A 23,889-nucleotide genomic window follows, 5' to 3' on the forward strand; every position below is an offset into this window, starting at 1 on the left:
AAATGTGACCGCGAACGAATCTTTTATTAAGGTCAATTTGCCAGAACGGCTCATTTACAAACGACTCATCCGATCGCAACCGACAGTATTAAATGTAGAAGTATGGCCATCTCCATGTTATTTAAATGTATTACATTAAGTCGTAGAAGTGTTTTTCAGGGTAAGTTTTGCTGAAGTGTTTAGTCAATTGTACTTTCGTGGCAGAAGTCGGTGACAATCCATGAAATATGTGAATATTTAGAAGTAACATGTAGTTTTCTCTTTTGTTTTTGGCGCGCACCCTTACACCATCGTAGTTCTGCAGGTTTAATAACAGGAAATTTTGAGTGAAATAATCATTGACTTGAATTGCAAAGCTATAAATTCATCTTTTGTACGTAGTCTTGTAATTTGAGCAAGTGCCGCGCCATCATGACAAGTGATAGTGTGTGTGATCTCACGACAATTCTTAGCAGCCATCTAGAAAATCTCCGGACAGAAGAGGCGTTGGCAACTTTGAAAGATGAAAAATATCGTGAGCTCGTGGAAAGCAATGCTTGTGAACTCATCTCTGTAATTTCCAAGCATTTAAATGAAGATGCGTCTAAAAGGTCGCCACAACTTACTCAGTGTTGCAGTGAACTAATATTGTTGATTTCTCAGAATTCAAATCCAGAGGAGGCTATTTTAGACTTTATTGAACATGTTTCTAGCGCTGACAATGACATTTTGTTCATTGCTTTGTTGGAGCCTTCGATATCAGTCCATATGAGACTTATTCGTAGGCGTAGCGATTCCCTGAAGTGGTTGCTGAATGCCTTCTTAGGTCACTTGGGGAGTTTAGAGTCACCACAATGCTCTGGTTTAGAAGGTTCAGAAGAACGCAAATTGCTGGATCTTGACCCTGCCACAGCGCGTATTAATTTGATGTACTCTTCCATAATCAGGTCTCTGGCCCCCTTGATTGATGAAATGAGTAATGAGATGTCAGAAGGTCTAACCTCATGTAAGGAGATGTCGGTGATTCTTCAAGTGTTTCTTCTTCGTCTCTTTGGTGGCCCATTGTCATTTCTGGATCTAAGCTTTGACGGAAAGTCAATGAGTGAAGCTCGTTTTATCACAGAGCAATTAATGGTTTCTTACTCCCGTATTTCGGATGACATGATGAACTATTTAGATCGAGTAAAGGGACTTCCATCGGAATGTGTTGAAAAGGATTCTAAGTCTGAGGAAATCCTGGAAGATTTGGGAGAGTGTGATGCATTTAACGTGAGCGAAATACCGGATATTTGTTTTGCAGTTTTTTATTACATATTGCTCGCGGAGAAAATATGTATTGACAAAATTCCTTGTGTATACAACCAATTATATGTTTTTCAATGCGGTATTTACCTCTCCACAGCTCTCTTTAATCCCAAAGAGAACGCACATATGCTTAAAGGATTAACTCTTGCCAAATCAGTCATCGAAATTCAAGTAGATTCTTCTGTGCCAAGTGATGTATTAGATTCACCAGCACACAGTGCTTTTCGAAAGGCCGTTATCAATGTCATGGTATATAGTTCATCTCGTGAATGTCGTGAAGTTGGAGTTAAAGTTCTAGAGTTATACCTAAAGAAGTTTGATGAAAAAGGAAAATATTTGGTGTTGATGAGCATGTTGTCATCAGCTGGTCATTCTGGATTGGCCGGTTTCCTCCTTGTCCAACTTAAAAATATACTTAACACTTTGATTCCCAGTGGAAAAGGAGCTCAAAGTGCTCAGAAGTCTAGTCCACATTTCAGTGGACAAAATCTGTTAGCCCTCCTGCTTTCAAAAGGAGGTTGTTCTCTGGAGCATGGTGCAGAAACTGACGTTTTAGAGGCATCAGATCAGGTGCTGTCTGCACTTAATCTTCTTCGTTTTCTTGCCATTAGAGACTGTATGAACGTATCTGGTTTTTGGGATCATGTCCCCAAAATACAGCAGAAATTTTTGGTTCCCCTAAGGGAAGGTATCGATTACTCGAGAGCACACTATCAGGTCAAACGTAAAGATCTGGATGAAGAAAAGAGGTTGGGAAAGAAGGGTCCCCGTGGTGAGCCAGATGTTGATGTAAAAATCGGTGGAATGGTTTTACCCAACCTTCCTGTTGATGAAAAGATCTTGGTTGTCGAGTCTGCTCTCAACACCTTTGATTTGATTGAAAGTTTAATGGGAAGGCTTAATGAATGTCTGGAACTTGGTATGGCTAAATAGTGATCCATGTAAAACTCCATGTATGATAAGTGATCACTGCAACTACAGTTTCAAATTTGGCTGTAAACTGTTTATCCAAGTTTGTAATAAATTCATTTAAATTTTCAAATCATATGTTTATTTATTCATCTCTGATTTAGTTAAACAATTTTGCCTTCGGATAATATTTCATAAATGAGGCTAGTTATAATTTTCTCATTTATATCAATTTATAATTAGAAATATAATGCTGATTCACGTTACATCATATACAGCTAAGTTCTGTTAGCTTAGTATTCAGAAATGATATCTACTACATGAAGTTAATAATTCAGCTTGTAACAGGTTCAGTTAGAAGTATAATTGGTTTGTTAAGAGAGTTGAAGAGCAAATATTATTCTGTCATGCACCAATGGAATTAACTATCAACGTCACTTCTACACATTTTGCAATCTCAGTTCCTCTTTCTGCTGGTAGTTCTAACTACATCTCAGTAATAGTTTCCTTAGTATTGAAGTTTGTTAAATTCAACTTTTACCCTTGTGAAGTTAATCCACGAATAGATGTTCATACATCAGCTAAAAAAGCGATGTCATCAGTGGTCAATGGGGTAAATTGAATAGCAAATCATCTTGAAAAGCATGTTTTTCCTTGAAGGGAATGAATAGCTTTAAGTGCGTACCATATTCATCAGTCATAAGTTGCTGTAAATATATTTCACCCCATCATCAAATATTCTACAAAGATATGCTTCACACTATTTAGTTACCACGGCGGATGTGTTATGTACTAATTTGGTATACAATGTACTGAAGTAATTTCTTACTTTTCAATGCACAGGAAAAGCTCAAGAGAGGCTGAGGAGGGCTTTAAGTTCAAGTTCAAATAGTGATTCAAAGAGCAATGCTGAAGATAAAGATCAAAGTTGCAAAGTTGATACCAAAGATGTGAAAAAGAAAATCATGGAAGCATCATTACCATATGTTAATATTCATGGATGGACCAAAGTTGCAATCAGTGCAGGTGAGATTATAATCCTAAAATTGAATCTAATACAGTAGATTCCAGTTAATTGGGACATATCGGGACTTGTGCACTTTGCCCCAATTAAGCGGCTGCCCCAATCAGGCGAACTATCCTGTATATGGGCATAAACAAACGTTGAAATGATAGAAAGAAGACTATAGAATGTTTATAATGCAACATGAGTTTATTAAAATATTAATTTGATTAATTAATCAGCGAGTTTAGTTAATTTATTATGATTTTTAAGAATTATAACAATTTAGTTAAAAATATTTTTCACAGCCTCGGGCGACGCTGAATGAATGTCTTTTAGTGAGTCCTATTAAAGAAAAGTCCTATCGTCTTGCGGATAGTATAACAACAAGAGCTTTCAAGATAGGGTAAGAATAGGAACATTTGTGAAAAATAAGAGTAAATCAAGGGAGGAAAATATAAAAATAGCATTCAGAAAACAAAAAATTTTAATTTCGTCGCGAGTATAGAGTCTATATCGCCGACTCATGGCCCAATAAAGCGGCATGCTGTCCCAATTAAGCGGAGAATACTCTGGGATATTCCTCTATCGGGTTATGTTCTTCAAGATCTGCCCCAATTAAGCGGCTGCCCCAAGTAACCGGTGGACCCATTAAACAGAATCTACTGTACCATGAGACCATCGATAATACTCTACATCATTTATGTTCATCTCAGGCAGTGGTCTTACTAGGAATATCCTTTGGTAGGGGATGGCGGGGTGACCCCCCCCGGCAACAGGTCCGGGGGTTAGTCACCAGTCTGTATTCAGTGACTCTTCTCACTGCCATGATATTAATAAATGAACTTAAAGTTTGAGCATATGCAGTTGTTATATGTCAAAACTAGACAATAGTTTTAAATAATTTTTATTTACTTCTCTGAGGCATTGGGGGGATCTATCCCTCATCTCCCCCTACCCCAATAGTTATGCTACTCGTCTCATCAGTACGGAGGATTCTTCAGGAGTTGATTTCACTCAAAGATTTTGCTTGGGAAAGACATCTTCGTGGCCTAATTGACAGTAACAGCTCTTAGTTATACCTGTGGGTGATTCTTTGCTATATCCTCCGTCTCCTTACCTCTTCTGTGATTGTGAATCAGTGAAGTGTTAGAGTTTTGGTAGTGGTCTGCTGGAGGAAAAATGCTGCCAATGAATGCAATGGGATTTTTGAGGGCTTCTGTAGTGGTCTGCTGGACAAAAAGAGGATATCAATGAAAGGGGATTTCATCTTGATGGGGCAAATAAGTCCTAATTAATTTCTGATTGGTCAGAACTTACACCATATAAGCAACTAGACCCACTCTTGGGGCGGAACACTGTGGCCAACATGACAAGGAGGGAAAGTGAGGGGGATGAGGGAGCATGACGTCACGGATGGGAATGCAGACGATATACCGTGTACGATTTTAACACTTATCCGCTGCAGAGTCACTGAAAAGTGAAGATATTGGGCACGCAAAATGATTTTAAACATAAAAAATATAGTTTTGCGATGATCTAAAGCATCTTATAGCCTCGAATGTGTGCAAAAAGTTGCATAAATCAAGATAAAGCAAGAAGCGATCGTATTAAATACATTGATTGAGAATGTCATATGTAAACATGGGCGTACTCAGCGAGGGGCATTGGGGGGCAGCTGCCCCCCCCCCCCTCCCCCTAGAAGCAAAAATCGCAAAAGTCTTTAAGCAAAATCAGTACTGAATTGAAACGAAAGTATTCAATAAATTTTCTTCAAACCCATGAAAAATGATATTTATTAGTACAAGATAAGTAGCTAAAATAAAACTATTTTTCAAGGAAATAATCTTATAAACTAATAAAGCCCTGTAATAATTTTCTTATAGTGTTGGTTTCATTCACCTTTTCCATGCCAAAATGTCACAACTTGGCTTGCCCCCCCCCCCCTAGACCATGGCTTGCTCCCCCCCTAGATCATGGCTTGCCCCCCCACCAGTTATGATCCTGGGTACGCCCTTGTATGTAAACATGTAATACGAGAGCATTAAACGTTACGAGATATTTACCTAAGGTGACTAAATTTTAACAATCATCCAGCGGGACACCTTTGACCGAGGGGGAGGGGGTACTTCAATAATAATCTGGTCTTTATTTTAATTTATTATTTTTTATATTTATTTATTGTAAGAAAATAATGCAATGCAGAAATAGTATTTTAATACGTATTTTTTTAATGTCAACACAATTATAATTTACAAATATGATTCATTTAAATTTTAGGTTAGTATTATTTTTTTCTTTGGCATATTTCTTATATTTGAGCTATTTTTTTTTCTTAATTTCTTTTGTGGAAAGGCTCATGAAATTTTTCACATGAATTTGTTTGGTTATATTTCACACATTGAATTGCTTTCAAAGTCTCAACACTTGATAGAGATTTTTCTGATGCACACACTTCATTTACAGAAAAAATGCTTTCAGTCGCAGCATTAGCTTGTGGTATAAGGGCAATGAATATTCCTTAATTTTAGTGCATTATTCTATGGAATATGCTTTGTTTCAAAATGATGAGATATTTATAACCATTTGAACTCCATCAAGATTTCTGCTGAAGCCCAAGATTTTACCCTTTTCTAACCAATATATTTTTTTAATAATGATACCTCATTAAAAAGATCATTTTCGGAAATGTTATTATATGGGAAATTTTGTGTACAGTGATCGAATGATTTTCGAACATCATTCCAATTAAGTTCATGTTTTAAGTAATCCAATGAGAATTTTCAATATAATTTTGATAAAGCATCCACTCTTGTAAATAATCTATGCAGTTACTGTAGAAATTTTTAACGTCATTCATGATATCTGCACGATTTATTGCACCCTGTTCTTTGAGCTCACTTATATTCTTACCGATGATTAACGGAAGAAAATTACTCTCTAACTGCTTTTGATACAGAAATTTTAAATTTTTAACTTCATTCGCTAATTTGATCACAAAAATTTTATCGTCTTCAATAGCATTTTGAAAAAGAGGTGATTGATTGTGCATAAAATCTAGCTAAATTTGAGGATTCTTTTTCAAAACTCGCCTCTAAAATTCTAGGACATTAAACCTGTGACAGAAAGTAGGATTTCATAGTGTGGTATAATTTCAAAATTCTACAGCTGACAAAATAGCTAACTAGTGCATTTTACGGTAACCAAGTATTTTCTGATATTCGACTTCCGCAGTTTCACAAAATTCTTTCAGAATTTCTACACGCACAGTGTAATATAGAATTAGAAATATATTTTAATGACAATATTTTCCACATCTGTGGGCAACAAATCAGCAGCTGTTTGAGCGGCGTTATGTATCATGTGCGCTGCAAAACCATTTTGATAACTTGTGATGTACAGGCCTTAGATCTGAAGGAATGATTATGAAAAATAGCATGGAAAGACCTCCTCCTGCTAATGCTAGTTTCTTTTCATGGTCTCCATAACTTGTTTTTACTAAAACTTAATGTATTTTGGAGGCATATGCAGCAGTATTTAAATATCTTTTACGTTCTTGCACCTCCAAGTGCTTCAAAATATCATTGCTAGTGCCATGCAAAATAGAAAATTATCCGTTGCATTTCACACATTTGACAAAGTAATCACTTCTGGATTTTTTTTTAATAAAATGAGATTCACTTCTTAGATGATCTTTGAATTCGCATCCTCTTTTGTTATTTGTGCACTATGACAAAAATCTAAAAAATTAAATTATGTCGTGAATTGTTTACAAAAATATAATTGAAAACTCTGTAAGTACATAGATACCTATAATATTTCATGAAAATATTTAATAAGTTAGTTAATAAATAAAATAAAATTGATTGTTTTAAAGTAAATTTATTTTTAAAATGTATTTTAATCCAATCCTCTATTTCTTTCTAAATTATTAATGCAGGTATAATGTAATCCCAGAATTTTCGGTAGCGTACATAAGTCGTAGTTGTCACTGTCAAGGCTGGTGCTAGACCTTTTTCCACCACCACAAAATATAAATAACACGAGTGCTGTCTGCTAAATAAAAAAATTATGCATTTATGAAAGAACTTATTACTTGCCTAAATCATCTGAATGCTGATTTGTTGACATCCCTTTTTTAATAGCACTAGCACGCAGTTCAATTTGCGTCCCATAAGTGACCGTTAAAAAACTCAATATGCGAAGGCGTTGCCGTGTTACTTCGTGGACGACCGGCCAAGTCTTTACACCATGACCCTTTTCCTCTCTAAAATTCCCCCCATTTCAAATTTTTGTGTGAGATTTAATACTTTTATAAGGATGTTCCAAATGATGTTAGATTGCTAACGAGACATGTCATGTTAAGAAAAAAATCTGCGGAAGTGTACAAAGGGCTTTCTCTTCATTTTACTGCCACAATATGTTTTCGTCGCTACCTATGCCGAAAAATGCCACTGTTCATTTATTGTAAGTTCACCAATCCAACCATGGTTGAAAGAATACTTCTCGTACATAATGCAATAAATATTAGTACTTCATGCACTGAATTGTTGAGGCCTTTACTTTGTAGAATTCCTTATTTTATGGTTGGAAGGAAATTACTTAGCTTTTCTACACAAAAACACACACTTTATTGCCGACTAGTTTCAGTTACACTGTACCATTTTCAAGACTAGTGATACACATAAGAATTTGCCGGTATATATACTCTGTGGTCGGGTGATTGGACCTACTTTACCTCTACTCTACTACTCTTCCTACCGTCACCCTTCCCGTCACTTACCTCTCCCCTTCCCCTCCAATCACCCGACCACAGAGTATATATACCGGCAAATTCTTATGTGTATCACTAGTCTTGAAAATGGTACAGTGTAACCGAAACTAGTCGGCAATAAAGTGTGTTTTTGTGTAGAAAAGCTAAGTAATTTCCTTCCAACCATAAAATATTAATACTTAAATTGAAAAATTGCGAATAAAATGGTCAAAATACCGCAGTGATACAATGAATCCCCATTCGTAGCCATGCAGTACAATGATGCGTTTCCCAAGCGTGACATCACGCCACCTTAAAAGTGGAAGGGAGCGGAGGGGAGATGTTGGCCACACGGCAAGCCATGGGAAGGGGTGGAGCATGGCGGGTCTACTTGCTTGTATGGTCTAAGGGTCAGAATAAGCTTCTTCTCAGTCATCTTTGAATTCGGTCACTGGAGTCAGGGGGTGGGGGGGGCAGCTGTTTCTCCTATAATTTTGAAATTGTTGTAGATACCTTTTATTCACCATTTGTAGTGTAGGGTTCCCCATTCTTGGAAGGACTTGTACAAATCCTGGCTCAATCCTGAGGAAGAATTACAAATGCTAGTTCATCCTCTGGGGGTGGTCAGTTAATGATTCAAATTCAGGCTGGTGGGGTGGCAGGGGTGGTTTGGCATCACTATGCCCTCGGTTAGAACTTATTTTGGAGCCACATTGAGACATTTTGGGCCATGGGGTTTTCCAAGAGGCCATTGGCAATACCCCCGTGCACCTCACACTGAACCTTAAGAATACATACTGCGCAGGGAGATAGATTTATAGGGTGTCAGAGAGGGTCTTGAGGCAAACAGCCCACTTGGCATCTCTGTCAGCTGCTTTGTGTATGCGACTGGGAGAGGAGACGAAGCATTCTTACTGAATAAGGTGATACCACCCCTTTTAAAAAAGAAGCCATGTCTAGGCAGTTAAGTGGTATTATTTAGTGGAAGCTACTTTTGTGAGGATTGTTATGTAAGAGTTTAAAGAAAAGGTTAGTGAAGAGTCTGATTACGTTGATTAGATTAATTGGTACATTTGATGTAGCCTGTCTCATGCTCTCTTCCCTAATTGAAATTCACCGATTTCATAAGTTAGTTGAGAGCATCAAATATCATATTGTGTGCCTTTCAGTTGATTCTCAGTTGCTCAGCATTGAGTGTGCCTATCACCTCACCTTCATAGTTGATGTCATGAATGTTGTCACCAAAACCCAGGTTGATGGCATTCCAAAAATTTATTTCAATCAATTTTGCCTCATGTCTCTATGATTGTATATATCCATGGATTGTATATATGATCTTCCCATTGCTCAAATGTGTATTTTTTATGTACAGGCATTTTTTGAGAAACTTAGATACCAGCAAAGCAAAACAAACTGACTAAGTACAACATGAAGCCAACAAGCGGCAACAGTCAACATTCAAAATAAATAAGGGAGACATCCAAGTAGCCAATATACATGGTATCAGTGTGAATTTAGTGTTAAATAAAAATCATGCTCCCCAACAATAATGTTTTATTAATATTACAGGAGCAGAAAGTATTGGTTATCCGGGTGTGGCACATGGGCTGTTTCCTGGAGGTGGAGTAGAATTGGTGAATTTCTTTTATACTTCCTGCAACCATGACTTAGCTGAGAGGTTGAAACAAGAAGTTGAGGAGGCTCGGACTGACCCTCTAATGTAATATGCCTTTGGTAGTCTTTGTTGGAATTCTGGGTTTTGCATGTCAGAGATTGGGCTGCAGAAATTCAAGTCTTGCCCAGCCAAATTGCTTTCCTCAAAATATTAGTGGTTTTAGTAGAACAGGGAATGAGTTGTGCATTTTTATCTTAAACGTTTCTGACATCAGAGGAAATGGATGCAGCAGTTTCTTATTCTTTCACTTTTTCTCACTCACATCAACTTCAAACGCCTTATAGTCCAGGAAATGAAGCTCATAAAAGTGAAAAACCTTGCAATTTTTTCAAACTGAATCGATTTGCACCAAAATTTGGGATTAGACTAATTATACCCCCTACTTCAAAATCTATATTATGCCGAAGGGCGCTTTTTATTTTTTAGGGGTGAAAACTACCCCTAAAAGCTGAAACTTAAAAAATTATTTTTTAAAGCTAAATACGAGTAAAATTTAGTTTAAATTATTTGTATAATTATTTTTTTTTGTTTGGAAAATAATTTTAAGGCCTTTTAACCCATAATAATCAACCCTTATTGGGGGTTAATGTAAAAAAGAATTTTCAAAATGAATCGATTTGCATAAAAATTTGTGATTATACTATTCATACCTCCTTTAAAAATTTTTTCAAACCGAATCGATTTGCATAAATATTTGGGATTAGACTAATCATACCCCCTTCTTCAAAATCTATACTATGCCAAAGGGCGCCTTTTATTTTTTAGAGGTGAAAACTACCCCTAAAAGCTAAGACTTAAAAAATTATTTTTTAAAGCTAAATACGAGTAAAATTTAGTTTAAATTATTCGTATAATTATTTTTTTATTTGTAAAATAATTTTAAGGCGTTTCAACCCATAATAATCAACCCTTATTGGGGGTTAATGTAAAAAAAAAAATATTTACCCTAAAAATAAAAATTATTTATCACATTGTATCTTCTCATTCACTTTCTTGCTCCTTTTATTATGTATTCACTTTTTTCTCTCATGATTTTAATCACAGCACAGAAAAGATATAACAATAGGATAAGCAGAACAAACTTCTTCATGGTAACATAAACAAATAAATGTACATTTAGGTAGACATTACATGAAACACAATCAAACGGAGACTGTATGGCTTCCAGTCTTCCCACCACATGCATGCTCACAGGTCACTGTGAGCGAGAGCACACATACTCACATATGTGCATGTATATATACATCTTATGGGTATGTGTGTTTATTTTGTGGCAAATTTGAGTGTATCGTTAGCTTCTAACGTAGAGTACACAAAGTATATGCTGATTATGAGGAATATTATGCTCTGAATTGTGGATTTCGAATTTTTCGAAAATAAATTTGATTGGTATTTCAAACATAGCTCCTTTATTTTTTATGATAGAAAGTTCATTTAAATTGTATTTTGTAGGGTTTTTACTGACTACAAGGTCATGTGAATTAAATTTTTTTCGAGTCATTAATTTTGAAAGTGGAGGGATTTAAGGGTTGAAATAAGGTGGAGCTCCCTTGGAAACAGAGGTTTTAATTATCAATATCTCACCAAATATTTATTGCATAGAAAATTAAAGTACACCAAAATATTTGAAAATAAAGAAGCTACAATTTATTACTCTAGCATTTTTTTCATATCTCCAGTTTTTTTGGAGTTATTTTGAAAAAAAAGCATTTTTAACGAAATTGTAGAAAATGACTTTTCACTTTTTCCTCCAATTTTTTCAAAATTTAGAGCTGTAAATTAAAAAAACTTCTAGAATCAATTAACAATACTTAGATAAAGATAAATACTGAAGGGCATTGATGAATCTTGTCTAGTGTGGTAATAAGGAGTTGTTTTCACTGATGTTTTCGTACAAAAAAGTAGGGACTGATCTTATTTTTAATCTTACTCGCTCAAATTTCATGATAAAAAAATATTATTTCTCATTATAAGAAAGTTTTTTAAAAACACTTTTAAACAGATTACACAATATTTCCTCGAAAATTACATTTTTCCCGCTATTTGGCATTGAATCTTTCAAATTTAGCGTATGACAAACAATAGATAACCATCAACAAGTTGTAGCTCGGTCCAAATTGGTCATAAAGGAAATATAAAATATGATTTTTATTTAATTTTTTACAAGCTACAGTTTTGTAATTCACAATTTCCTCATAAAATTAACTTTTTTCAAGTTATTTGCCTATAACCGATTAAAATCGTTCATTTTTTCGCCAAAAAACTGTTACTTTCAATCGCAAATAACTCGAAAAATATTAATTTAATGCAAAAAATGGAAAGAACATTTTATTCTTAGAATTCACTTTTCTATCGATTCCTGTAGTCAAAATATAATTAACATTTTCCACCCACGAGATGGGGTGGAAACCACCCCCAGGGAAAAAGCGCCCGTCGGCATGATATAGATTTTGATTCTTGGTATATTCCCTACTTATTGTGAAAATTTCAAGAAAATCGATTCAGTTTGAAAAAATTGCAAGCCAAAATGCTTCATTTCCTGGACTATTAATAAATATTGTGATTTGTCATTCCTACCATATGTTAATGTCAAGATATGTTCCTCCATTATTCACAGTTTACTAAAAACAGATTATAAGCATGTAACAGAAATGTGTAGTCATTGTGCATTCCATAAATTTCAACGCTAATTTTCCCATGAATTAGAAATTGACCAACCCAAATGCTTATTTTCACATTGATATCACCAGGTTTAGCACTAATTGTTGCTGTTAGTGCTGCCATTGATGTATGGGTTCTGGAGTATCATTCTGAGTGTATAATATTTTAATTTATTGCTATTTTTTTCTATAAATTGCCCGTAACACTTTTTTTTTGCGATGAGGAACACGGTTCGATACACAAGGGCCGCGACTTCAATTTTGGTGTTCGGGGCTCCCCCTGGGATTTGGTTTCTAATTCACTTTTTCCTATTCATTTTGACTCAAAGCTGAAATGTTGATGTTGAAGGAGAAATACGTCACCACGTAGAGGAGGTATATTTTGGGGAGGTTCAGCTGGAGGGGGTACACTTAAGACTATGCATCTCTCAAGTGTTTCTGGGAGATTTTTAGTCCTAGACCCCCTGCTCACTTCAGCCTTGTTGATATGTACGCATGTACTTTGGGCATGAAGTTTCATATAGTAATTTTATTGATTATTGAATGGCCACTTATGAGGATGTTGTCTACTGTCTGTATAATAAAGCACCTGATGCCCGAGATTGAGGAGCTCTGTCATCCAAACCAAGCAACCAACTTCAATGCAACAAAAAGCATGAGTGCAACTTTGACCACTTTGTATTCCCATTTCTAGTTCCCATTTCATAACTTGCAATCTATTCCTTTTTCCAGAAAACATATCATATGTAAACCACTAAAATTAAAAATATTGGATGCGGTCACTGTGGCTAGGAGGATTTATTATGATTCAAAGAAACAAAGAAAGTTTTTCAATGAGTTAGGTATACTTCTTTGTAATTTCCGAGTCAAAATACACAATGTTGAGCATTCTCAGCATTGACGACTCTCGGTATAGTTGCACAAGTAAAGTCATCCATTTTAATTTTGGTTCTGAAACAATGAAATTTAGTTATGTTCCTCAATGAAAAAGAACCTTCTTTGACAGATATCTTGTACGTAGGGTAATAAGAGTCCAAAATCTTTTTTATAAGATTCACTCTTCAAATATTTTATGATATACGTACCTGTAGTTATGGTCCTAACAATTAGGAAATACCTAATTGAGCCTCCTCCTCCAATAAAAAGTGCAAGGTATTGCATTTTAAATTATGGGAAAATCGAGCACATTTAATTTAGGCTAGGTGATTTGACCAAAAAAAGGGTATCTCTTTTTTTGGGTAAAGGATGTTTGCAGCACATGACCCAATGTAGAAAGTAACAGCATCTGTAATCCTTTTCGTTGGATCGAAACAGGTTTCTTCATTTGGACTGCACAGCTCTTAAAACTCAGATGTTTAAAATTAAAAATTTGATTCAGTACCCAGGGTAGAATTTTCAGTGCAAGCTGTGTGGTTACTATTTAGCATGTGCAATTAATTGGCCATTAGAATACTTATTTGGCTGGGCACATTTTATTTACAATCGCATCTTATGTTTGTGCTAAAATATTTCATCAGAATCTGAGGAAAGCATTGCTCTTGGGTGGATTTTGCTGCCTTGGAATACTATACAATCATCATCCACCAGTGAATCATACTGCCATATTACAATAACTTGTGTACCCTGTGCAGGGATGGAAATGTTAGTGCATGAAATTGTTTGGCTTTCTGATTGAAAATGTGAAGCATGTAGCCAAGACTTTTGAGACCATGTAATATTAATGTATCCTTTATGTATTCCTTATTTGAAATTTATGAACTCAATTGACGAACTTCACCAGGGTACATTCTGTTCTGTCTTCTTTTCCAGGAAGAGGAAGCCACCAAAATTTGCCCGGGATGCCGTGGAAACTCGTCTCAGGATGATTATTCCGTACATTAAGCATTGGCCTCAGGCCATTGCCATCATGACAATGCCACAAAATGTTCCAGTTTCCCTTGCCAACCTCCTCACTCTAGTCGATGACATCTGTTATTATGCTGGTGACAACTCTGTTGATGTAAGTGTCTCAAGAATTATGTTTCTTTTTTAAGTCTTCCTCTCCATTATAACATATTTGGTGTTATCCATTTGCCCATTAATCATGGGAGTTTTTTTTTTTTTTGAGGATGTACCTAAGATTTTCAAACCCTTGAAACCCATTGTGAAACCTTTATTTACACGATTGAAGGGAACTCATGAAAAAGTTCCTAGGAATCCGAGGAAAGTGTAAATGTAGGAAATTTTTATATGATGTATTATCTGGGACTAGAAGATAAATTTTGTTCATAATTAGTGAAAATGTTAAACACAAAAAATGCAAAGATGAGTGAAAAGAAGAGGTTTCATTGTATATGAAAACTAAATCCCTGTGAATCATACTGATAAGACCCGCACCCCAACAGTTGACTAGAGAAGGAAGGCAAGCCCTGCACACAGGCCACCTGGTATTGATCAGACAATGAGTTCTCAGGGGAGTAGGGAAAGCTGAAGCGGTGTGCTTCTCAGTGTGGTTGTTGCATTTACCACACTCAACCATCGTACTCATACCAATCGAAATCTGATTGGTGAACGTAGCGATCGTAAGGGGAGGAGGTGCTCACATATGTATGTGAATCTTTCTCTCACACTCATAAAATTTACCGCAGGGATAGATCCTCTAGAGGTGGTGGTGTACTCCTCGCTATAAACTCTAACTTTTATTCAAAGCGTCGCAAGGACCTGGAGACGGGATGTGAAATTGTGTGGTGTGAAGTTTCTCCTTCTTCTCGCAACCGTGGGAAATCGAAAATTTTAATAGAGTATTTCTACCGCCCCCCATCAAGTGACATCATAATCTTAGAAAATTGTTTGGACTCAGTTCTTAGTGCTGTGAAGCTTGGTGATGTTATTCTTTTGGGAGATTTTAACCTATCAATCCGTTGGGACTCCCCAAATTGTGGCCATCCGCTCAATGTCCACGATCGCTATTTTCTTGACCATTTCATAGCTGGCCTTCAACTCTCTCAATATAATCTTCACCATACTCGCGATTTGGCAACACTGGATTTCCTTATTTCGTCTCTTCCTCCAGAAGAAATTACACTGGGGCGAAATATCTTTGCTTCTGACCACGAATCCCTCGATTCCGAGTACCGTTTCTGCCGTTCCCGGACAACCCGTGCACCTCCCAATGGTCCTTTGTTTTCCCTTCCTGCCTGGTCAAAAGTTTGCTGGGAGGACATCAACCGCCGCCTCGACCTCATCCCCTGGGGCATTTTATCGTCTTTATCCCCTGAGGAAGCGGTCGACTACCTCTACAGTGTTATTGAAAGTGTCATTAAGGACTGTGTGCCCAAGGTGAAATGCAGGTCCAGAAAATTTCCTTCCTGGTTCAAGCCCGAGATCTTGCGTATTCTTGGAAATAAGAACCGTGCATGGTACCTCTACAAATCCTGCCCAAATGAGTACACCCTTCGCTCATTCAAAGACCTGCGTCGCTACTCAAAGGTCCTCATTCAACATGACTATGCTGAGTTCACCCAGAATGTCACTTCATCCATTACCACCAACCCAAGAAAATTTTGGGCATTTGTAAATCGCCGCCGCAGTAAACCTAGAATCCCTGAAATAGTTTATTACGCTAATGCTAATGCCATTGGAGAAAACAGGATGAAAACAGGACGACCCTGTTTCTCAAATTCTTCTCTGAATGCATGACGCCCCTCTCTTCCCCACCTCTCACCCATGATCACTTCCCTGTATCCATTTCCAGTGATAGGGAACTTGCATATATTTCAGATATAATCAATAGCCCCAAAATTATATAAAAATATATGTTTGCATACCTCGGTGAAAGTTTATTTATTATTTTATGACGTGGTTTGCGATATTTAATGCATCAAAGTTCACGAGAATTTTCAAATGCAAGTGAGAATCGAAAACGCCCGATGATTGGCTGGTAGAAAAGTGACGTCATAGTTCAGTACGAGGAGGCACGGCCATAGTAGAGGTTGCATACTTGAATACAAGCGACGGCGTGGTTATGATTCATTTATTGAAGTGCAGACGTATCGGAGTTGTTCATTGTGACTTCAGGGCTATTATTTGATCTATTTCTCCTCCATTGAAAGCGATAGATTGCGTAAAGATGAAGGAATATCGTTATTCCTAGGCTGATCCTAGCAAGCTTCCTGTTACTGATTCCATCATTATAACAGGGTATTTTGGTGAAACTGTAGACTTCGTCGGCGCCGAAAGTTGATGCCGAGAAATGGAAAGGTAGCTGATGTGCATTTGAAATGTTTTACAGTTCATAACAAAGTGAGACTTGCGTATAGTATTGGCGAAAGCGTATACTCACGTGAAATGTGTATTCTTTTGGCAGTCCGGTAGAGAGTCTTATGGTTACTTATTTCCACCTCGAAGCTGTCGATGATACTTTCAACTTAAAAATGCCTTGCCTGGAGGGCGACAGGAAGCTCTGAGGAAGCCAGACTATCAATGTTTTAATTTAGTAGCGATAATATAGACGAACTTCCAACACAATCTACCTTCTTGTGACTCAAAAACCCTGAAGCCACTTCCTATTCTGCGGAAAGAATCGGTCAATCGCACTTTGATCAATATAATAAACACAACGTCTTCAGGTGTTAAGAAGTTACTTTTGTAATGAAAGCCTTCCTAAAGTAGCATTAAAATGTGAATATTTTCCAAACAGTCTTTAATACATTTTGGGAGCTTTTCTCACGATATATCTGAAACCTACTCTAAAGGCGAGCTCATCGTCATTGCGATCGGTTGTCACTTAAAAATTCCGTATCGGAAATCCTAGAGGGATGACCTTCGACGATGACCGTGATCACCTGCACTCTCACTATCACCGGAACCCGTGGTGAAAATATCATCCCAATCCAATTTCTATTCGGTTTTAACTGGGGAAAGAGCAACATAGAACTGCACATTCATCGGGCAACTTTGGGTTTGACTTTCCCTCAAACACCCCATTTCCCCTGTGGTGCACATCAGTCCTATCTTTATACGATGGCCTTACAACCTTTAAATGGATCCTTGGTTTATCCTGACAACCAACTAAATGGAAATTGCTGATCCACACATTTTCCTCTATCTCCATAGTTTCAAAATCAAGGGCCGCGGAACATTCCTCTTGTGACTCAACTTTTTCTGAAAAGCAAGCAACGGCGTAGAATAAAATCAAAGAATGCTGCGATTCATTTTTTGTGACCACCTCTGGATTCCATTTTTTTTCCATCTACAACTTCCTTTATGGGGATATTTATCTTTCGGGATAAACTATGGGACAAGATAATGTTTAAATATTTTCATTAATTTATAACAAAATATAAGTTCTAAAAATACCCAAAAGTCATTTTATTAATCCGCACTGATGAGTGTAAATTAATGTGGAAGATGAATGCTGTATACGTAGTAGTTTTCCCTAGGTTGAGTTGCAAAGTTCATAAAGTTGACAAAACGGCTGATTTTTCGGTGTGCGGAGTCATTTATTGCACTGGCCGTGTCTAGATTTTTGAATTTTTTTTAATAAAATAAATCAGAATTTAGGATAAAATTTCCTTTAAAATGACGTATACTTCATTATTATAGCATGCAGTGAAGCCAGGATATAAATTTGCAAAGTACAGCGGCACATCATTTTGACGCCGACAGTAGAAGAAAACGCTGTCTTCTTGGCTGGCACTCGAATGCATGAGGATCAACGTTGCTCTATATTTTTATATTTCCTCCCTCGATTTTAAACATCATGGAATTTTCTATGTCCTTCCGTAACTGAAATTGAACAAGTGCCATAAATAATTTGAGTACATCGTAACCATCGAGAAACACCTATCTCGATTTTTGTTGAGAAGTTGAGTTTTTATTCTACGGCGGCCGAATTATCGAAAAATGTCAGTTTCAAGTTATTCAGTCGATGAAATATGGAAATATTATTTATGTTAAAGTTATCTTCACTCACATAGCACACGGGTTTATCATTCCGTTTATTATACTCTTATTTTTCCGTAACGCTCATCCCGACAGACGGCATGCATCGAGGCTTTTCTTCTAATTTCCTCCGTGGGAATGCAGACGTAAGTTTTTTCTGGGGTGTTATTGCACAGAGGAACAATGCACCACTGGTAATTTTTCTTTATTTCAGCCATGTTCTCCTTTAAACGCAACGTGGCTCTTCCAAACCTGCAGTTACTGGGCTTGGATCTTGGACTCCTACTGAACTATGACGTCACGGCCTAAGATTAGTGGGGGCGGTATTTTTTAGCCCGCGAAACTCGGGAGACTTTTGGGAGTCATTTTCTAGTATATAAACTGAATTTTAAGCGGAAAAAAGTATATTGCGGTACTAAGTGTTTACTGTAGTATATCAGCATACTGTTTATAAAAAGTATGCAATTTCCCTATTGCCTCTGTGAAATCCGAACCAACCCGCTTGAAGTTCTTAAATATTTACGCAATATTCCCCTTCAACGTTCATCAGGCCCTGATGGCCTGAGTCCGATATTTGTTCGCCATTGTGCTGAATCACTCTCCATTCCTTTAACTTCGCATTTAAACCGATGCTTTTCCCTTGGCATTTTTCCACCACAATGGAAAACTGCTAATGTTATCCCCATTCATAAATCCGGGCCAAAAAATGTTGTCTCAAACTATAGACCCATCTCCTTACTTCCAGTTCTCTCTTCTGTTTGTGAAAGAATAATCTTAAATCGACTATACTACTTCACCTCCCCTCATCTCTGTGATAATCAACATGGTTTCCTTCCGGGCCGCTCATGCATGACCAACTTATCCGTCTTTCAGCATAACGTCATTAACTCCATTAATAATAAATCACAGTTAGACACCATTTTCCTGGATTTTTCCAAAGCTTTTTACTCGATCAATCATAGCCTCCTCCTCCACAAATTAAGTGAACGATTTAATATTTCTGGTAATTTCAAAAGTCTCCTAACTAGCTTCCTCAACAACCGAACTCAAAGGGTTATTCTTTCTGGCTCATCTTCTCCTTGGTCTCCTCTGACATCTGGGGTTCCTCAGGGGAGTGTCCTTGGTCCCTACCTGTTTAACTTGTATATTGATGATCTTGCCTCTTTGCTACCTTCTTCCCAAGCTCAAACTCTCCTTTATGCTGACGATTGTAAATTGTTCAAGGAAATTCAAAAATCATCTGATTGCCAAGACCTACAAGACACCTTACGTCAGACATCGAATTGGTGTAATGTCTGGAATCTTACATTAATCCCAGATAAATGTAGTGTGATGTCCATTTCCCTAAAGAAGATCACTCATCAATTTGACTACAGTATTTTTAATCACTCGCTGAAACGTGTATCAACATTTATTTATTTCCATTACCCCATAAACAGCACATTTACGGCCTTTACAATGGGGAATTAACAATTAACAATGAAGGACATTCACACACGCCCATGCCCTGGATAAGGGTAACTTACCCAGGCGGGACTCGAACCCGCGACCTTCGGTTTGGCAGTCGAGGACTTTACCCCGCTGCCACCAAGGACATCTAAGGACATAGGCATTATCACTGACGATAAATTAAATTTTTCTCCACACATACAATCCATCAAGTCTAAAGCAATGTCCCTCTTAGGACTCCTGTTCCGTTCCACTGAAATTAAAGACCCACAAGCACTTCGAACTTTTTTTTCATCTATCATTCTTCCAATTCTTACCTACTCTTGTCCCATCTGGTCTATCTCTTCACAAACCAACCTCTCATCCCTGGACTGTGTCAGTAATTTCTTTGCCAATATGGTAAAAAATGGAATACCGCATTTACGCAACATGTCCACTAATGCTATTCTCTCCTCCCTTATCATCGCTAATCTCACTACCCATAGGCTAACAGCAGATTTAAAACTTATTTATAAGTTTTAAATCAGATTCTCAATTCCACCATCGACTGCCCAGCATTGCTCTCTTTTATCAATTTCAATGTTCCACCCCGCCCTACCCATTCTCATCCCCTAATCCACATGCCCATTCCTAGACTTTCACTCACTAAACGTTCGTTTTTCTACCGCATTACTTCTGTGTTGAACTCACTCCCTCCACACATCGACCCCTTTGCACTTCCATTGAAATCCTTCATAAGCCTTTCCCTATCCTATCTGTCACCGAAGTAGAATAGAATAGAATATTTTTATTATGCTCTAGGTAATACCTATGAGAGCAAAAAAAAATGGAAAATACAGGAAATGTTCTAAATCTTAACAAAGGCATTTTGACAAGTAGTTGATATTTATGCAAAAGATGTAAAATATTCAATACTAATAACACAGAAGAGTATGTTTTAACTTAAACAGTAATAAATATACACATACATATGCATATTTATGTTGAAATTTTTGTTAACATTACAACTTTAAGATAATAACTCTAATGAGTTTAGGAGACTGAATTAAGCCCAGACTTCAAATACGAGTACAGCCTTCTTTTAAACGACTGAAGTGATTGTGACGACTTTATATTTGGCGGAAGAGAGTTCCAGAATCTAGACGCAGTTGGATGAAAAGATTTGAAATATATATTGGTGCGGGCTTGGGGAATTTGAAGGTCAGAAACACGGTGGGTGGAAATTCCGGTAACTTTTTTGCAGGGGATGAATAATTCGTACAGGTATAAAGGAGTCTGTTTTTGGAATAAGGAGAACAGATCCCAGGATATAATCCCTTCGGCTGTGAAGAGGTAACCAATTCAGATCAGTGTAGAATTTGGACAAATGTTCATCTCTATGTAAATCTAATATAAATCTAACACAGGAGTTAATTAACCGTTGCAAACACATTTCAAGTACAATAGGTAAGTCATTATAGACTAGTATACAATAATCAATAATGGGGAAGATAACACATGTGACAAGCATAATTCTCGTGGAAATAGGGAGATTTTTCTTTTGTAGTTTCAATAAATAAAGAGCCTTATTCCCTTTATTACATACTTCAAGCACATGCGGATCCCATGATAGATTGCAGGTGAGCGTGAGTCCAAGATATCTTACAGTCTTGGTAACCGGCACAGTGGTGGAAGCGACACTTAAATTTGGGAGGCTGTCATAAGCAATTGTGTTTAGAAGTCTTTTATTACCAAAAATTATAGCTTGGGTTTTGTTTGGGTTTAACTGAAGGCAGTTTAATTCAGCCCAGCTGCATATTGAGCGAATTTCTGAGTTAATCATGTGGATTTTGTATGGAAGCTCTTCTACCGTAGAATGAGCATACATTTGTAAGTCGTCTGCGTGAATTGCGTGACTCAAGCTCATGACTTTCGGTCTGGTGTGGGAGGACTTCACCGAATGATAGATTTATTTGAGTGATTAATCATTGCTTGAAGATTTGTAGTTTGTAAGTGTTTATGGATAGCTGTGGTTCACTTGTTATACATTTCATAGCTGTATCCATCAACATATTTGATGATGGCTAAGGACTTCTCCATGCTGATGAAAAAAATTAATACCATAAGCATGAAGTATTGTGGCTCACTTTAATCCTGAAAATGAATTAATAATATTTCTTGGTAATTTCAGTTTAGTTGGTACACAAAGCGGATAGCATTGGCCGGCGTGTATAAAGTCACTGAATTAAGTTTGATTCAAGACACTTCTGAAGATTATGAAGCAACTTGGCGCTTCCTTGATAGAAGGATGGAAGATGTTACTCAGCTGCAGAGCTACCTCAAGAAGTCAGGGGACTTTGGAGCAATGGCTCAGGAGACTGCGATGGCTACGTTTATTACGGTTAGTTCTCACTCCTTAACTTTCATTTGTTAACACATGCAATGCGGGCCCAATTTTCATGAAAGTCGTCAGAATCAGCGGATAAAATAAGAAAGTAAATTAAGGAGAGGTTTACGCGCCATAACTTCTGTTCAAATACTGCTATTTACAAACGGCGCACATGGGTGGAAAGAGGGAAGCTTGCCGAAGGCCATGCACACGATCAGAAGACTCGGAAGTGGATATTAGTCATGGATGGAGGCGGAGAAAGGGCTCTCGGCCCGACCGGCAGAGCATGTCAGTTGACGAGCTCAGTATCTCGGCTAGGATGGTACCACGTCAATTGATGTGCTCCCTGCTGAATGTGTTAATATTTCAGATGGAGCAGTGATTTGGACATTATTATGATCTCATTAAAATCTATGGATTCCATATCCAGTTGAATCCATAAATTTGAGGTTCATACCTTCGTGATTCAATTTGGTTGCCATGATTCAAGTAATTATTGCTAAAACGATTCTAGTAAAATATGGAAAAGTTGATTAATTCCACCATCTATAGTACGACTCGGCTATTACATGAAAATATCAGAAAAATTAGTAGAAATTTATGTGATGAAAATAAAAATATTTTTATTCTTTTGTCAAACTTGGTAAAAAAATCTCATGTTAGCCAGTCATCTTATTGATGAAAGACGTACAACAAATATTTGTCCTAAACTTTCAAATTTTTGTGATGGGGCAATAAAGTGGATTTTATGGAAAACTTTGAAGTCATGTCCTATTTAAATTGTGGTAAGTCATATAAGCTCATTCAGTCAACCTCATCCCGCCATCTTATCTGTGACAATCCCTCCACTCTTATTGCCTAATTCACCTTTGGGCATAATGTCATATCTGGTTGTTCCTTCTCCATTTTTCTTTCCATTACTCCCTGTATTTTTATCAATTACCCCAACTTTTGCTGAATCATTGCTCATTATTCTGTTTCCGAGTCATTATTGTTGGTGAAAATTGCACCACTGATGATCTCAAGAAATAGTTGAAACCAATTCAATCCTATTTCAAATTAACTAAGTTCTTTACTATGTCAATAAATTCATAGATGGTGCTTACAAATCCTTCAGTTTTTTACGGGGGTTTATAATCCATCAACATGTTAATTTTAGAAATTCAGTAAATGAATAATGTAAGGGGTTTATTGTTGATCACATTACACTCTGGAAGGATGTCTCGCTTTTCCACTGCTTTTGTGCAGTAAGTTATTGTGCCTTCAAAAAACTTAATTAGTCCTAAGTATGTAATGTGACGTACAAAAAATGACCAACATTTCACTCATTGCTTTTATTAAGGGTTTGATTGAAAAAAAGAAGCAGGAGAGTTAAGATATTTGATCGTCAGGAATTTGGCAATCCTAAGATTATTCTATCATAAACGATAATCATTCTAATCTATACCTTAAGCTTTCGCTATGGATTTGTTCTTCACCTTCCAAAATTAGCACCTTTCTGTGTGAATGGTGGAGGTTCATTACCGCTAGCATATTAAGTCTTAACTAGAGTACTTATACCTAATTTCTCAACTTAAAGATATGAATTCTCAGTATGTATTTCATATGAACCTTCTATGCATACTTCAATGAAATTTAACTTATGTATCACTCTTTATTTCTTTTCAGGCCAGAAATATCTTGGGACTGAATAGGTGATAGGTAGAGGACCCTAGTGAACTTTTAACTTATGGCTGTGTGTAATACCTTAGCTTTAAAAGCAAGTGCGAGATCCGTATGTGTTACTGCAATGTATCAGCACACAGTAAAGATGTATGCATTAAAGCTACAAATTTTGTATTGATAAATAAAGCTGTTTGTAAAATA

The 23,889-nt window shown here is 36.8% G+C and overlaps 1 protein-coding gene across 1 annotated transcript; it reads left to right on the top strand.

The window, feature by feature from the left end:
• The first annotated feature begins 41 nt into the window (after positions 1 to 41).
• LOC124163916 (ubiquinone biosynthesis protein COQ9, mitochondrial) lies at positions 42 to 23,889 on the top strand. Its single transcript, XM_046541024.1, has 6 exons — positions 42 to 160; positions 3,037 to 3,219; positions 9,519 to 9,669; positions 14,094 to 14,283; positions 21,826 to 22,035; positions 23,692 to 23,889. Exons 1-6 carry the CDS (start codon positions 103 to 105, stop codon positions 23,719 to 23,721), a joined length of 822 nt encoding a protein of 273 aa, XP_046396980.1. The 5' UTR covers positions 42 to 102; the 3' UTR covers positions 23,722 to 23,889.

The sequence above is a fragment of the Ischnura elegans genome, chromosome 8, assembly GCF_921293095.1.
Source record: "Ischnura elegans chromosome 8, ioIscEleg1.1, whole genome shotgun sequence".
NCBI lineage: Eukaryota > Metazoa > Arthropoda > Insecta > Odonata > Coenagrionidae > Ischnura > Ischnura elegans.